The sequence below is a fragment of the Diceros bicornis genome, chromosome 31 (genome assembly GCF_020826845.1).
Source record: "Diceros bicornis minor isolate mBicDic1 chromosome 31, mDicBic1.mat.cur, whole genome shotgun sequence".
In the NCBI taxonomy this organism is placed as follows: Eukaryota; Metazoa; Chordata; class Mammalia; order Perissodactyla; family Rhinocerotidae; genus Diceros; species Diceros bicornis.
In genome coordinates, this window is record NC_080770.1 from 19,731,145 (window position 1) to 19,749,615 (window position 18,471).

An 18,471-nucleotide genomic window follows, 5' to 3' on the forward strand; every position below is an offset into this window, starting at 1 on the left:
GACGACATTACTAAGATATGATTTCATGCGTATAAGACTACTCAACTATGCCTTTTTTCACTACACCATCCTACACATGTTTGACCATGTTTTATTCATCTATTTAATTCAATGTAGAGTCTAATACTTGGACAATGATTAAAACTGTTTGTTGACTGAATCACCACATCTTTCTAGGCTAGCATGCATCCTGCACTCACATTTGATGAGCTAACCATTGTCTTCAGAAACTGCCATCCTCTTTATTCTCCTTATTGTCTCTGCTCTTTATGTGCGTTCTTCGCTCATTCTCCAATCCCCTCTCTAAATTATTCCTTACTGTTCAAGCAGGGCAGTATATTTGAGAAGTAAACTGAAACTAAGGTGACGAAAAAATTAGCAAGAACAACAGAATTTGCAATCAAGAATATAGTGTTCTACATCTAATGAAATCTTTTTTGTTGGCCTCAACTTTTTATTTGGCAAAGGGAGTGACAATGTCATGAATATTAAATGGAACTGTCAATGTAAAACTATTTGTAACATAAGAAATATTATAATCATTCAAATTCTATCCAAATGGTACTTATCTTCTAAACACAAGCTCACCTGTGAAAGCTTCCTCAAGTCTTGCAGCATAGCTACTGATTTCTCTGACTTCTGGAAATGTTCAGATGCTTCTATTTATGCAACTTAGTAAGAAATACAATATATAATTAGCTAAATGTAGCCACTTTCGTTTCTGTTCAAATACTTTATGTTTATTGTTCTGATCTTCCCACTGAATAATGATTTTCTTTGGTGTGGAGATTGTGATAGCCATTACACCATCTATCATCAGAATGTAATAGTGCTTATATTCAGAGCAAGTTTGTTAAATCAAGTTGAAGATAGGAAATAAAATCAGAAATTGATGAATGCAATTTAGAAAGCTTTTTCCTTTAGGAGAAGTCTCTAAAGATAAAAATAAAAACATACAATATCTCTACAGCATTTTTCAGATTCATTTATCATGGACCTTAACATTTAACAAACAAGGAATCCCATTGGTACTAGTAAAACCCATTTCAGTAAAGTCAATTCACTTTCTTCTTCCTTAGCTATGAATAATTAAATTTTTTATGAGATAACGACTTCCAGATTTAATACATGCAAACTACTTAAATGCATGCTTAGCCCATGGTAATCACTTAATTAATGTTAGCACTTAAGATGATGATAATGATGATTATGATGATGAAGATGTCAGTAATCTTTGGGATATTGGCCTGTTGTATTGCAAAGTACTTAGTATTTCCTCATTTATAGTAATGAGCGTCAGAAGAGTAAAAAGACTATTCGAATCAGAGTTTTGAAATTAAAGAGCAAAAAACAACAAAGGATTTATTTTTAAATTTTCTGTAAATGAGTGTTCTTTGCTGAGGCTTAAAAAATACAAATATATGTAAAACTAGATTTGGTATTGGAAAAAAATAATTCACGCTTACCTGTTTGGATTGATGTTAAATATAATGCTTACGTTTATTGATTGAGTTAAAAGACAGAGAGAAAATGAGAAAAAAAAATATTTTTGAGAGGTAATTTACTTTTATTTGAAACAGAGCTTAACTACCTTCTAAAACATGCTCTATGGTCATAACAGACAGCGCTCTTTAAGTAGGAAATAGTCTTCACCCTCGGGATCAGCTTCTTTCCCACGTCACTTTCTAATTGAAGTAAACCTTTCTGCCTGCCCCTCAAGGAGTTCGGTACAACAACCACAGCGTATCTGGCCATACTCCTTCTTCTCTAAACTCTCTACCTCTCTTACTTTGTCTGTGATTATCAAGAAATATAAGCATTATAAAATCATAAATTTGTAATGACATATAAGTTATGATATAAACTAAGATATCCTTGTAAAGATGCAAGTGTACAGGGTCTTAAATTAACAATAAGTTAATTTCTTTGTTATTAAAAATTCAGAAGCAAAAAGTCTAGGGCAGTGGGGCAGTTATGTGATCTTCAACATGAATCTTCCATCTCCACGACCACATTAGCCAAGTAGGCTGCATCGTCTCCTACACTCAGAAAGGAGAAAGGGGGTGAAGGGGAGCACTCATTTATTCCTTTTTAGATGGACAAACTAGCAACAGCATGCAGAATTTCCAGTCATCATCCCTCATGTCAGATTTAGTCACAAGATCACCCCAAAATGGAAGAGAAACTGGAAAACATTTCTAGCTGCACCCCCATGTGACCGGCTAAGACTCCTTGTGTCTATCGTTAACTGCCTTCATTTGTCAAAACCTAAAATTCCAAGTAGTTACTGCATTGAGTTCTCAGCCAAGGATGTCCTCAGGTTAACTGTGGCTCCTCTTAGTGTAGTGATTATAAAACAATGGAACAAGTTTCTATGACGCCCCTTACGAAGAAACACACATAGACACACATTCACAACATATGATGGATGAGAATATTACATCTAACTAAAGATAGCAGGAATAGATTTATATTTGTATAAAGATTAAGGAATAGAGAGATGGAAAAACAGATTTTAGAAACATCATGGTTCCTGCATTGATTGCTGTCACTATTCAAGGGCTATATATGTATTCATCAATTTTGAGTTATACCATTTTGTGATTTATTTTATTTTAACTCTAGCCACTAAAATACACATGTAGCATAATCTCATTTTGGTTTTAGTTTGTGTTTTTAATAGCGGCTAATGATGGTGAGCTTCTTTCATGTGATTATTTGACTTCTGTATATCCCCTTTAGTAAAATCTCTCCTCAAGTTTTACTACATTTGTTAACTAAGTTGTTTCTTCTCTCTATTGCGCTTTGGGCGTTCTTTATATATTCTATATACATTTCCTTTTTTGGATACATGATGCGCAAATATTCCTCCAATGATTGAACAGTGGAGATTGAACAATGTCCATCTCAGAGCAAAATATTTTAATTTTGATGAAGTCCAATTTATAAATATTTTCTTTTATGAATTGTGTTTTTGGTAACATATTTAAGATCTCTTGCTTAATCCTAGGTCACCAAGATTTTCTCTTATGTTTTCTTCTAATAATTCTATAGTTTAAACATTCTACCTTTAAATCTATGATCCATTGTGAGTTAATTTTTTTTATAAGGCATGAATTTTAGGTTTAAGCATTTGCACCTTTGTCAAAAATCAATTGCCCAGACATTCAGAGAGTAACTCAAATTCACAAAAATCAAAAGAGAACATTGGTAAAAGTAATTACATAGATAATTATAAAATTTAGCACAAAATATATTTTTCTATTTTCTCTTTTAAAAATTTTAAAGACAAATATTTCAAATAGTAGTTTATAAACAATAGTTCAAAAACTGTATTTTTGTATACATCATGACTGATCCTAAAGAATAAAAAATGATTATAAAGGATGGCATGAAAAATTTATACCAACAAATTAGACAGCTTAGACAAATGAACACATTTCTAGAAAGACATAACACTCCAAATGATACACACATAAAATAAAATATAATATCTACACAGATCTATAACAATGAAAGTATTGGATTGGTAATTTACAAATCTCCACACACAAAAAAGCCAAGGACCAGATGGCTTCACTGGTGAATGCTACCAAATATTAAAAAAATAAATAAATAATACCAATTCACAAACTCTTTCAAAAAAATGGAAAAAGAGGTAACAAATTTCAAATCATTTTATGAGGAAAGTGTAATCTACTACCAAAATGATTAAAAACCTAACAAGAATAGAAAACTACAAACTAACGTTCCTCATGAATATAAAGAAAAGTTCCACAGTGAAATATTACAAACCAAATCCAACACATATAAAAAAGGATTATTCACAATACCAAGTGGAATTTATCCCAGGACTGCACATCTACTTCAACATCTAGAAATCAAGGTAACCCACCATTTTAATGGGCAAAAAGTGCACGATTATGTCAACAATGCAGAAAAAGCATTTGACCAAATGCACTACTTATTCATGATAAAAATTTTCAACAAATTAGGAAAGAAGAGAATCTTTGAAACTCATAAAAGCCAGCTATGAATATTCCATATCTAACATCATGTTTAATGGTGGAAAACAGAATGATCTACACCTAAATGAGGAATAAGACAAGGAAGTCCACAATAACCTTACATTTAACACTGTACGAGAGGTTTGGGGCTGTGCGACAAGGTCAGAGAAAGAGAGAAAGGACATCTAGATTAGAAAAGAAGAAGAAAAACTACGTATTTTCAGATGACATGATCTTTTATAATTATATATAATATGTTTTATATTATACAGTAAATATATAAAAATATAAAATATAAATAAATATAAACATAAATACAAGTACATTATATAATAATTGTAGATATTAAAAACCCTCCCATATCTCAATTATAAATCGACAATTGACCCAAGTAAAATGGGACAAGTCTTTGAATAGATGTTTCTCCAAAGAAGATATACAAATAGACAATAAGTACATAGAAAATTCTTAATGTTATTAGCCATTAGGGAATTGCAAATCAAAATCACCAGGTGATACCAGTTCATGCCCAATAGAAAAATTATAACCAAAAAGACAGATAATATCAAGCATTGATGAGTATGCAAATTAATTAGAACTATCATATATTCCTTGTCTGAATGTAAAAGGAAGCCACTTTGGAAAAAGTTTGGTCATTTCTTAAAATGTTAAACGTACATTTATCTAATGATCTTGCAATGCCACTCCTAGGTATATACCCAAAAGAAACAAAAACATATGTCCACATAAAAACTTGAACACGAATATTTATAGCAGTACTATTATAGTAGCCAAAATCTACAAACACCTCAAATGCCTGTCAACTGATGAATAGACATGCAAAATGTTATATATGCATATGCTACAATATGGATAAACATTAAACATAATGTTGTGATAAAAAGTTACAAAAAAATCACATATTTTATAATTACCTTTACGTAAAAAGTCCAAAACAGGCAAATCTATATAGACAAAAGTAGATTAGTGCTTACTAGGGCTGGGAGGAAGAGAGGACAAGATGAGGAGTGATGAAGGTTGCATAATTCCATGAATGTACTAAAATTACTAAATGGCAAATTTTAAATGTGTGCTATTTTTTGGTAAGGGAATTATATCTCAGTAAAGCCATTAAAATGAGTTGTAACAAGTGTAATTATTGATGAATAATACAAAATGAAATTAAATATGCAATTCCATTTACAATAGCATAAATGAATAAAATGCTTAGGAGTAAATTTTAGAAAAGAAGTGCAATACTTATACCTTGACAACTACAAAATATTGCTGAAGAAATTTTTTAAAGTTTAAATAAATGGAGATAAATCTCATGTTCATGGATTGGGGTACTTAATATCATTATGATGGTAATTCTCCCCATGTGACCTTTAAATTTTATACAATCTCAATCCAAACCTCAGCTGATATTTTGCAAAAATGATGAGCTGATTGTAACATTCATATGTAAATCTAACAAAGTGAGTCTTAAAAAAGAACAAAGTTGGGGGCCAGCCCCGTGGCGTAGCAGTTAAGTGTGCGCAACCACTGCTGGCAGCCCCAGGGTTCAGATCCCGGGTGCCCACCAATGCACCTCTTGTCAGGCCATGCTGTGGCGACGTCCCATATAAAGTGGAGGAACATAGGCACAGATGTTAGCCCAGGGCCAGTCTTCCTCCGCAAAAAGATGAGGATTGGCAGGGATGTTAGCTCAGGGCTGATCTTCCTCACCAAAAAAAAAAAAAAAAAAAGAACGAAGTTGGATGATCAAATTTCCTGATTCAAAATTTACTACAAAGATACAGTAATTAAGAAAGTATAATATTGATAAATCGATAACATAAATTAATGCAACCAAATTGCAAGTCCAGGGGAAAAAAAAAACATGTTTATGTGATTTTATTTTCAACAAAATTGCCAAGGAAATTCAGTGGGGAAAAAGATGCCTATTTCAAGAAGTGATGCTGTAGTAACAGGTTATATATATGCAAAGATAAATTTTTACCCTATCTCACACAATATACAAGCTCTCAGGGAGAACCTATCTTGAGGCAGAATTTCTTCTTTCTCAGGGAAATCTCAGTTATGTCATTAGCAGATAAAACAGAGAAGTTTTCCAGTGTCCTTGACAAAAAAATCCCACCACAGCAAAAAAATCCTCAATTATAAGGACAAAAGAATCAAGTCTCTGTTTACCTTTCACTTTGAAGGACTTCTGAGAAAGAAGGTTGTGAGTTGTGTTAATTTTAGGGTAGTGATATGACATTTCTTTGCCCACCTCTGTGTATAATGAAGGCATATGTAGAAGCAATAAAATTATACTTGTAATACAAATCTTATCTCCAGTGTTAGGCATGGATTTAAAACACTGGAAACCATATTTTACTAGTCATTAAGGTGAATGTTTCGTTATGAAAATACTTAGATGTCTTAGATTGTGGCTTTTCCATCCCTCCCTCCTTTCCTCCCTCCTTCCTCTTTCTTTCTTCCTTAATTCCTTTTATGTTTCTTTCCTTCCTTCTTTCTTTCTCTCTTTCCCTCTCTCTTTCTCTCTTTGGTTCTGTTGCTTGAATTTCATCCCGTTTCTTTCTGTTACTTAAGTGTCACCTGAGAAAATAAAATGTGCACAGCCTTATGGTAGATGTGGATAATACCACCACCTCCATATTGCATAGCATCATAATTTAGATGGATAATTTTGGGAAATTAAATATAAAATCATTTAATAAAGTAGAAAGTGTCAATCAGAGTCTGAAATATATAGTGGAATTAGAATAGAGTTTGTAGCCAGAGAGTGTTGGGTCTGTGGATTGATTCTCTGTAACTTAGTTCTCTCAAATTTTCTGGGTTATTAAAAAGTTTAAGATTAATTTATTAACACAGCACAATGTCTAATCAATATACAACATCTTTAAATATAATAATAAATCTCTTTATGATTCGCGTTACTGGAATAAACTGAAAAATTTCCAAATTCATAGAGAAAATGCTGAATATTGCTATATTAGGGAGTTTGTGATACTATAATATTTAAGGAGGCAATTAGAAATTGGGTAGAAATTGCTTAATGATTCTACTTCCTACATTTCCAAAGGCTTTATCATGCAATAGCTCATTTGATATTCACAACGTACATGGAAAATATTTAAAATATTCATCATTACTTGTTTTCTCAGAACTTGCCTCAAATTCCGTTTGAACAAATTTGTGACTTAGTCAGTTATAGATTATTTGTTTCTAATTTGTTTTCCAATTACTTGTTAATTTTACTTTGTTCTCTTTTCTTTTTCCAAAACAGTCCCCTGTTAGAATATTGGAGAAGAATGAAGACAGGACCTCAGTGTGAGGGGGTAGAGAGAGGTGAACACAAGACACAGTAATGAGAATAGCATATCCCACATCAACCATTGCTGGAGTGTATGGTACATGCTGGTTAATAATGGAAATTGTTATCCATTCATAAATCAGATGCTTATTGAGTGATTTGCATGCATTAGATACCCAGAAAGAATATACTATACACACATTATTTTCTAGAGTCCCCTGGTATTACCTGTTGTGGTAAAAGTAACTTGGATTTTGAGTTGCACAAGCCTGAATTCAAATCTCAATAATACCATTTGTTTGCTGTGATCTTGGTTGATTTATATAACATTTTCAAGTTGAAGTTTACTTATAAGCACAATGGTGACAGAACTGCCTCACAGCACCATTGTGAGGGTTACCTAAGACAGTATCTGCTCGCACACCTGATGCCTGGTGAACCACTGCAGGTGCTCTTTAGCTTCCCACTTGCATCACCTGCACTGACAGTGTGCAAGCTGATTTCAAATAGTCTCTCCTGTCTTCCTGCGCATGAGCCTATCTTCAAGAGGCTACCTGCTTAAAATACCATCCTCAGATACTAGATTAAGTACATGTCCTTCATTCAGCACCATACCAATGATACCATCGAGACCACTAGTGTGAATAACTTTGAATTATACAATCACTCTGTGAATCAAACTCTTGTGGAGTTCAACCTTGTGCTGTTGGTATCACAGAAAGATTTGTAAGATGTACTTTAGGAGTTTATTTGAGAGAGTGAAAGTGTACTGGGAGACAATAGAGCTCAGGAAACACTTGGATGGTCTAGGAGAACCTCAGAAAGTAACTGGGACTTACGTGCAACTTACAGAATACTGTAGTAAAAAAGGATGGAAATAGGCAAAATGAACAAATGATCAGAGTTGGATGGACAGCTTTTTGCTTGGACCAGAAAACCCTTTTAGATTTCTCTTCCTTTATCTTAGGTCTTCAATGAAAAGCATGGCTATTAATCTTAGGAATTAACACTCAAATATAAAACCAGTGTTTGAGATTTGATAAATATCTTTTTCCCCTTTGATAGACAGTTCTTTATGACTTGTTTCAGTTGAAATAAATTGACTATAACAACAATTAGAATAAAAAAAATCACAGAGATCACCCAAGAAAATCACTTTCTCCAGCTTATTTTTTGCGTATAACTACATAATGTCTCAAAAAATATTCCAGACAGCTGAAATGAAAATGTGAATAAATACAATTATTTTAAAAGAAATGAGATGAGAAAGAATTCAGCGAAAAGGCCGTTCCAAACAAAATTGTCAAATTACCTGCTACAATTAATATTTTTATTTTTGATTTATTTTTACTAACATAATTCCAATTAGACTGATATTCCTATCACTGAAGCTGAATAACAAAACACAGTATTACATATCTCACCATCAGTAACAAGAAAATATAGCCATCTCTCAGCATACCTAATTCCTAATAAGAGTGTTTTCTGATGGATAACTTTGAGAGAAAGAATAAACATTTTTTTTACTACAATTCAACATCAAATTCAGATATTTTTATAGGACTGATTCTTAGTGACTGCGATTTTTTAAAGCACAACATACATAATTATATTTGAGCAAACTGCAACTCAGGCAGATAATGTGACTTTACATATTGAATTCCTTATATTCACAAATGTTACCCAGAGACCAAATAGCAGAAGGCAATTTATGCTTAGTCATGGCATGTGTTCTCCTGGGATTTTCTGATCTTCCAAACCTTAGGGGTTCCTATCTGGAATTTTCTTTCTCATCTATATAATCATCTTAACAGGAAATAGTCTTATAATAATTACGAGAGTAGACTCTGTTGTCCAGACACCCACGTATTCTTTTCTTGCAAATTTTTCCTCACTGAAATCTGTTATTTTTCTGTCACTCTCCCCAGGGTTCTGGGGAACCTTTGGACTCAGGTTAGAAGCATTTGTTTGCCGTGTTGTGCCACTCAAATGTGCTTCTTCCTTGTCCTGGGAGCCACAGAGGCATTTCTTCTGGCAGTGATGGTCTATGACTGCTACCTGTCCGTTTGTAACCCTCTGCACTATCCTCTTGTCATGAACCACAAGATGTGCATCCAGTTGGCTGTTGGTGCCTGGTTCAGTGGAATTCCCGTCCAGATAGGACAAACGTATCAGGTGTTCTTGCTGCCTTCCTGTGGTTCTAACCGAATCAACCACTTCTTCTGTGCCGTCCCCCCATTGATCAAACTGGCTTGCGGGGCACCTCACTTAATGAGAAGTGTGTCTATGCAGTTGCTGTATTATTTGCCCTGATTCCCTTTCTACTGCTACTTGACTCTTATGTCAAAATCATTTCCACCATCCTAAAGCTGTCCTCAGCCACAGATGGGTCCAAAGCCTTCTGCACCTGTCCTTCTCATCTCATAGCAGAGGTTTTATTCTTTGACTCTGTTACTATCATCTATTTAAGGCCCACATCAAATCATTCGACGTGAACTGACAAAAGGCTCTTTCTTTTCTACACTATTGTGACTCCAACATTTAACCCCAGGATATGCAGTCTAAGGAACAAGGATGTGATTGCAGCATTGAAAAAATTACTACTCAAGAGAACAATGTGAGATCTTAGGGCTACTCTTTAATACATTTGTCTCATAGTGATCAAAGAAATATAATTAAATTTCACTCTACCCATTTTTACTGACAGTGTAATCATTCACAATTATGTAATCATTTACAAATATTATGCATTTTAGGTTCCCTGCCTGAAGTTACTTGTGACTGCATCTTTTTTTGTGTGTGTGTGAGGAAGATCAGCCCTGAGCTAACATCTGATGCCAATCCTCTTCTTTTTTTTTTTTTTCCTGAGGAAGACTGGCCCTGAGCGAACATCTCTGCCCATCTTCCTCTACTTTATATGGGACGCCGCCACAGCATGGCTCGACAAGCAGTGCGTGGGTGCGCACCTGGGATCCCAACCAGCGAACCCCTGGCTGCCGCAGCGGAGCACGCACACTTAACCACTTGTGCCACCGGGCCGGCCCCCGTGACTGCATCTTTAACAAGCAGATTAATCAATTTTCAAATGCTCTATTCTTTAGGATAAATCTTTTTCACAACATATTATACGTTTACCCATCTTTACAATGTTCAGATAATCTAAACTGTTAGAATTGTGTTTAAAGATTTACAGAAGAAATCTTTTACAATTTGTCAATTTGTCAAATATTTACAATTTGTCAAATATTTACAAATATTATGCTGGTATTGCCATTTATATTCATGACACATTCATTTTTTCATGGTAGGCTTACACTACATATGTGTTGAGGGAGTAAACAGAAAACTAAATTGTAAATCATATGTTTCATTATGAAACAGAATTTAAAAACAAAATGAAAACATTGCACCCACTTTCTCAGTATGAATTCAGAAAACGTTTCCGTGTGTACCCAGAGGGAGCTGAACATCTGGATCTTTCCTTCCCAGCTCTTCCCAGAGTGTACGGCAATTGACTAGCAAACATCTGACCTGGCTCTGTCATCCTGCTTTAAATATCTTTCATCATTGTGCTTCATACCAGTTTTTGCAATGCTCTTCCAACTTCTCAGAATCCTGTGCTGTAGCTTACTTGATTTATCAAATTTGCAATGAAAAAAGCATCTACGACTTTTCTCATACTTAATTTAAAAGAACACATTTGAAACTTAGAAGGGGAAAAAGAAAAGCTAAAACAAAGATTCACACATAATTACTTAATGTCACAGTTAGTAATATATACACATTGAAGATGCCTAACACCACCTGCCTACAAGTTATATTTAAATTAGTATAATCATAACTAATCTTGTCCATTTTATCTTTCTCTTATTTATATGAAATTTATCAGAGAGTACAGATAAAATCAAGAACTAATCAATCATACATATCTTAGGCAAAAAAGACTTGTGAGATTTAACAAAATTGCACTTAACACCCACTCTTCTGTTTTGAATGTGCAACTCAGAGGATACTCAGTCTATTTCTAAAATTTTTGTTACTACTTGTTGACTGTATTTATCCAACTATTATATCACTTTACAGCTTTGATTATCTTTGTAAATATTTGCCCCTTCAGATTAGTTTCTCTTTATAAGGGCTTATATTTTAATTGTAACGTTTGGTTTATAAGTTTTAATTTTCATTTCAATGGCTTACATTTTAACCTTCCCTCAGTTAGCATGATATCCTATATCACCTTTGTTTTTGTATGTATGTATGAGTGTAAATATCTTAACCTACCTCACGTATTTTCTTGCATGTATCAAGTATTAAATACATTTTCCATGGTGATAAGGATGGTATTGAAGATTACAATATTTGTGGGAGTGCTATTTTTCTGCTCTTACATAAGCACAAGACACGGTATAATGAAAAGAACATTAGTTCAGAAATCAAGACAACTGATTTTTATTTCTAATTTGCTCTAAATTGTGCATTCTTGAGTAACTCAACTGTTCTTTGTATCAATTACTGTGTCTATAAAATGGTAATAGTGCACAGAACATATAATTATGATCCAGGATCCAAGGAGTCCTGTTGGAAAATTCAAGAATGTTAGAGAAGCAGGCATCTGATGAAATCTAGTTTTCCAGATAATGAAGGCTACACATTTAAACATGGAAATTATTTTAACGTTAACTACATGCCAATGTAAATCCTTCTATAAGAGCTTCCAAATTTCCCTGCCTTTTTAAACCTTTGGGCAGAGTTTTTTCTGCTTTGGATTCTCAAGATATGCATGAAAAAATATTTGGGCTTCTGGGACTCCAGCACCTGTTGTTGTTTGTAGACATGGAACACCATTTAGCTTTATATCAGCCCTACATGAATCACGTTATTTTCCTCTATTTATCATCTCTTCTTGCTGCTAGGCAATTTTCAAAGTATCAGCCTCTAGAAATGTTTTCTAATTAATTAACTAATTTTATTTTATTTTATATGTTTCCAATTATCATTTATTGTCATTCTTTATACTGAAAGAAGCAGATTGTTTGTTAAATTAGTTGTCTTATTTTACTTACAATTCTAAATGTGACCTCATTTAAAGAGAAAAGGGCAAAGGTTTTCTGAAGAATCATTTTTTATTTGATTTAGGATATGAAACAGTTTTCTAATGTTTATATGTACTTTCAATATGGAAACCAAATGTATAGGGCTGCCTATTGATAAATTAATAGACTCACAGTTTTGCCAAATATTTGGTCTGTCACAGAATAATGCCCTTCAAAGACAGATCATATATATCAGTATATGTGCATGGCAACCATAATCATCACAAATATAATTAGTTGCATGAAACCATCTAGAAATTAAACTCCACAAATATATTGGTGTGCACACACATGCACACACACACACACTCTATCTATGTATCTATCAATCAATACATCTACTAATCCATCAATCTATCTATCTATATTCTATCATCTGCCATACACACAAAAGGTAAACATACATACATACATATGTATACCTTTTGTGTCTAGGGCTTATTAAAGCAAAGTTCAACAACTGTCTTTTGAACTTAGCATTATCTTTCTAAAAACTTTGTTGCATAATTTATACAATTTCTTTCTTCTTAACTCTAACTTTAGTCCATATGATCAATTTCCCTTTATCTTCTAATTTTATTATTCTACTTCCACCTATGTGCTCTGTACTAATTCTCTGACTTAGTGAAATAAGTTTATTTTTATTTATTTATTTTTTTTTTGTGAGGAAGATCAGCCCTGAGCTAACATCCATGCTAATCCTCCTCTTTTTGCTGAGGAGGACCGGCTCTGAGCTAACATCTGTTGCCAATCCTCCCCCTTTTCTTTTTCCCCAAGCCCCAGTAGATAGTTGTATGTCATAGTTGCATGTCTTTCTAATTGCTGTATGTGGGACACAGGCTCAGCACGGCTGGAGAAGTGGTGCGTTGATCCGAGCCCAGGATCCGAATCCGGGCCGCCAGTAGCGGAGTGCGCGCACTTAACCGCTAAGCCACGGGGCTGGCCCGAAATAAGTATATTTTGAATATTTTAATGTTTCAGCTAAAGGAACATTCTATCAACAAAAGAGTTACATATGGCACATTACTATTCCAAGTAACAACTGTATTATATATATGCATATATATACATTTTTATAAAGAAAGAAGAGAGAATAGATTGTCTACCATTACACCTTGCATATTCTTTTATAGCCAAGAATCCATAACTACAAATGCAAATTCAAACTGTAAATATATTTAGCTTTTTCCTTCCTAAACTCAAGCTGCTTAAAGATTCCACAGATATTGCTGATCTCCCCCTTCTCCCTTATCAATTAACTTCAGTCCAGGAAAGCTTTTATCTTCTTCTGAAGTGCATGCATACACATATACAGAAACACACACAAGAGTGAGTACCTAGGTAAATAAATGTCTGTGTTTTATAAAGAAGAAAAGTCAGTTTCTTAGAACTGTAGATGAATTGTTCTAGGAATAATACAATTTGAATAATAACAGACAAAAGATTATCTTGGTAAAAAAGATATTAATAATTTACAAAGCACATATATTAGCTGCACATATTCATCATGTTTAAAAATTAGTGGTACAAATAAATTTTTGCCATATTGTTTCCATTGATAGTGGTGACTATTTTAGATTTTTGTTTGTAATTCGTCTAAATAACCGAGTAAATAATTTTTGGTATTGTTCACAGATTTTTGAGGGGTATGGAACTTCATTACCTAGCACAAAATAATCATAGTGCTTCAAGAACATAGCTCTTATTTGCCCCTCTATAAAAAGAAGTTTTATACTAGTTCACATCTATTAGAGTTATTAATATTTCATAAGTATTCTTCATCTTGTTAGTTATCTCTTTTCTCTCAGCTTGTTTTTTTTCTATATTAGGCAGGAGGAACACTGAAAATGAGAGAACTTCTCAATATCTGTCTCACTCCATTCCACATCTCATAGCTTCAGGAATTACCCAATTTCTGCTAGAATATTTTCCTGGAATTTTTTTGTTGTTATTATGTTTCTCTTTCTTTTATTCTTTCCTTATCTCCAATCATTTCCATAGTTTCTGAAAGGCCTGTTTATATACCTGTGAGTAGAACTGACTTTTTCACTTCTGGGCTAAAGCTTTAAGAGCAAGTCAAGCTTCACCACATTCTTTTTTAGCCTTAAATACTGAGGACAGGTCACGGTTCCTTAGAGATGTGTTACCTGCATATACAAAGGATTCATTAAATAAGCACAAATATGGAAAATTAACAAGGTTAATTGTATTAAAACAAGAAATTGACCATAATGAGTTTCCTGATACACAATGATTACAAATTTATTGCTTGCTTTCATGATTATGTGAATAACATAGACATTGTAGTAAACTATAAATAAGAGTAAAACAGAAGAGAAAATAAGAGAATATTTTACTCTAAGATATCCATAATTAACGTCGATTATCATGTTTTTATTGATCATTTTCAATGCTTTTTTGTGGTATACAAGTTATGTGTGTGATATCTGTGTTTTTATAGCCGATATATATATATATATATTTTTTTTTTTTTGTGAGGAAGATCAGCCCTGAGCTGACATCCTTGCTAATCCTCCTCTTTTTGCTGAGGAAGACCGGCTCTGAGCTAACATCTATTGCCAATCCTCCTCCTTTTTTTCCCCCCCAAACCCCAGCAGACAGTCGTATGTCATAGTTGCACATCCTTCTAGTTGCTGTATGTGGGACGCGGCCTCCGCATGGCCGGAGAAGTGGTGCGTTGGTGTGCACCTGGGATCTGAACCCGGGCCGCCAGTAGCGGGGTGCGCACACTTAACCGCTAAGCCACGGGGCCGGCCCCGCAGATATATTTTTTGAAATCTTATTTCCTTTCCCTCATTTTCCCCTCACTACTATCATCTCTAGGAAAATATATTTAAAAATTAGCCCGTGACTATCTCCTCTCTTATCATATGCAAATATTTTAATAACACATTTTATTTTTATCATATCATAGGACTATATTATATAGAAATATTTAATCTGATATAAACATAAATCATGCTTAATATTCACTACTATTAGTGTACCAAAATCATTTATAACACTACATCCCCAAGGAAAGGTTCTTTTTTCTCTGAGAAATGATTTCTTGTAGAGTCATTAGTAGACCAAATACATATATATATATATATATATTTATTTAATGTTCATTGCCAAAGTGGTTCTTAAAGTGGCTGTTACAATTCTATGGAAATGAATGATATGGTTTCCAATAAGTGATATAACAGAGTCTCTATTACAATTGAGTTTATAACATCAATCCTTGTCAGAAGTTGTTATTGACAGAGGACATTGCATAATAAAATTATAGAATTACCAATAGAAAGATTTGTTATTTGATGACATGTACATAAATGCATAACAAGACATTATAAGTAATTTTTAACTTGGAAAAAAATTACAATTGTATAGACAGATAAACAGAATTTAATAAAAATTTCTGTTGAAATTTCAATACCAATATAAAAGAGCCAATTCTTGCAAGTATAACTTATTTTGTAATGAAGTAAATCATTTACATAGCAATTTTCTCAGTGCAGTAATGACTTCCTTGTTCCTTAGACTGTATATCATGGGGTTAAACATGGGAGTCACAATAGTGTAGAAAAGAGAAAGCACTTTATCAGTTCCTGCTGAGTGACTTTTCTTAGGCCCTAAATAGGTAATAATGGCTGATCCAAAGAACAATGTCACGACCATAAGATGAGATGAACAGGTTGAGAAGGCTTTGGACTGACTCGTGGCTGATGGCAATTTAAGGATCGTGGAAATAATTTTGCCATAGGAGATAAGTATCAACAGACATGGTACTGTGACAAATAACACAGCAACTATGTAGACCATGAATTCATTCACAAAGGTGTCCCCACAGGCTAGCCTGAGAATTGGGGGGATGTCACAGAAGAAGTGGTTGATGTGGTTAGAACCACAAAAGGGCAGAGAAAAAATCTGAAGTGTCTGCCCTACCTGGACGGGAACTCCACTGACCCAGGAGCCAGCCACCAGCTGGGCACAAACTTTGTGGCTCATGAGTAGAGGATAATGCAGAGGCTTACACATGGCCACGCAGCGGTCATAGGCCATCACCGCCAGAAGGAAACACTCGGTGGCTCCCAACACAAGAATGCAGCACATTTGTGCAGCACAGGCAACTAAAGAAATTGTTCTTCTCTGGGTCCAAAGATTCGTGAGCATTCTGGGGAGAGTAACTGATACATAGCAGATTTCCACAAAGGAAAAATTTCCAAGGAAAAAATACATGGGGGCCTGGAGAGCAGGGTCCAGTTTTGTTATTAGAAATATGGTGCCATTTCCCATCAGGATAATGATATAGATGATTAAGAATAATGCAAATAGGAACCATTGGAGACGGGGAACATCAGCAAAGCCCAAGAGAACAAATTCCATCAGTTCAGTTAGATTTTCTCCTGGTGGTTTTTCTTGGTGTTTCATCTGTGGAAAGAGAAAATTCAACATGTACTTTTCATTTTACCTTCATGGATCAGTGTCGGCTCTCTAAATTGTATCAGGACATCAAGATTGGTTCTCATGATCACTGCAATTGCTTCTAATTTAATATGTTACTATTTATGTATGTCCCACATTCTCAGTTTAAATCCTATGGATTATCATTGTACAAACTCCCTTGAAATTTCCATTAAGATCATTCCATATACTTTCTGGATACAGCCCAGGATAAACCAAACTATGCCTTGCTCAGCACAGACTCTGGAAAAATTGGCAACTGTGGAGATAGACCCACAGCTTTGCCATATGATCTCACTTTTAATTACTTATACTTTTTGATAATTCAATTGTATTTCTCTATGATTTTTCTCTATCACATTTCAGTAGAACTATATCAGAAATTATCTTCCCCTGATATTTTCAACTGCCGATTTCAATCCTTCGTTTCCCTTCCAGCATTTGATGTTCTTGATTATATGTGTCCTTATTATACAGTTTATATTATTAGGCAGTTCACCAAAAAGAATGAGACAGAATTTTATTTTAGGCACACAGAGAAATAAAACACGTATCTTGGTAGGACACTAAGTGGGGAATATAAGAAGGTTTTATTCAGGAGAAGTTGCCTGGGAACACAGATACAGGTGGAAACAAGACAGAAGGTAACCCTGGGAAAACAGGAATGGCCTGGAGTGTCTTCATTACCATGTGCAGGTGTGTGGGCAGTGGGGAGGGGAGATATTGGCTGTTGTGTTTTACCCTGTGTGCTGTGTGCACTTCCACTATCTTTGCTGTTCCTCAACAAAAACACTTCAGATAACCATTTCTAAACTCACTTTCCTTACAGATAAAGATATTGAAGCTTACTAAAGATGGATAATTTGATCACGTACGCATAGATTTGTGATTGTAAGTCAGTGTCTATTTTTTTTTATTGAACTGAAGTTTGAATACTAACTCCAGGGTTTATTATCTGTGTGATATGAAGCTATTGTTTAAATTTTCTAAGGTTTGCTTCTTCATCTGTGATAATTAAATGAGAAAATGTCAGCAAAATTGCCTATCAATTTTAATCTGATTGTTTATTAGTTACGGTTCTATAGCTATATTATGAATATGATATTATGTTCTTAAGTCTTTAGTCCCCAGGGTAGTAACACATTGCCAAGTAAAATTTTATTTAATAGAGTGGTTGAGTTGCTTTTTATTGAATTACTTTTTCCTATTCCTGCCTTTTATCGGGGCCAGTACTAGAGTAAGGTGAGTGAGACTCCTCAGGTATAAAATTTAAGAGACATTCACTTCTTCTCAGGGCCGATTCTACATTGCACAATCCTGGAGTGTGTGCCTCTTTAGACATTGCACCCCAGGCATCTCTTGACCCAAGATCGGTCTCAGCCCTGCCTTTCATTGCTCCATCCTGGTGTGTTTGGACCTTGTCTATCATAAACATAGTGTCGTGGATAAGGAATACAGTCCTACCAAGAGGAACTAGATTTGAATTATGGCTCCACCACCTGCTAGCTGACCTCTTGCAAGTTGCTTAATCTCCCTATGCCACAGTTTACTCATCTATAAAATTGGCTTACAATTGTGCCAA

The 18,471-nt window shown here is 34.3% G+C and overlaps 1 protein-coding gene and 1 pseudogene across 1 annotated transcript; one reads left to right on the plus strand and one right to left on the minus strand.

Annotated features, from left to right (window-relative positions):
- The first annotated feature begins 9,050 nt into the window (after window positions 1-9,050).
- On the plus strand, window positions 9,051-9,950 carry LOC131395096 (olfactory receptor 10AG1-like; annotated as a pseudogene).
- A 5,964-nt stretch (window positions 9,951-15,914) lies between these two features.
- LOC131395093 (olfactory receptor 10AG1-like) lies at window positions 15,915-16,880 on the minus strand. Its single transcript, XM_058526893.1, has one exon. The coding sequence runs from the start codon at window positions 16,878-16,880 to the stop codon at window positions 15,915-15,917; it is 966 nt and encodes a 321-aa protein (XP_058382876.1).
- Window positions 16,881-18,471: the final 1,591 nt, after the last annotated feature.

Bases quoted from the DNA above. Each gene is read 5' to 3' on its own strand.
- LOC131395093 (XM_058526893.1), bottom strand. From the start codon at position 16,880: ATGTTGAATTTTCTCTTTCCACAGATGAAACACCAAGAAAAACCACCA.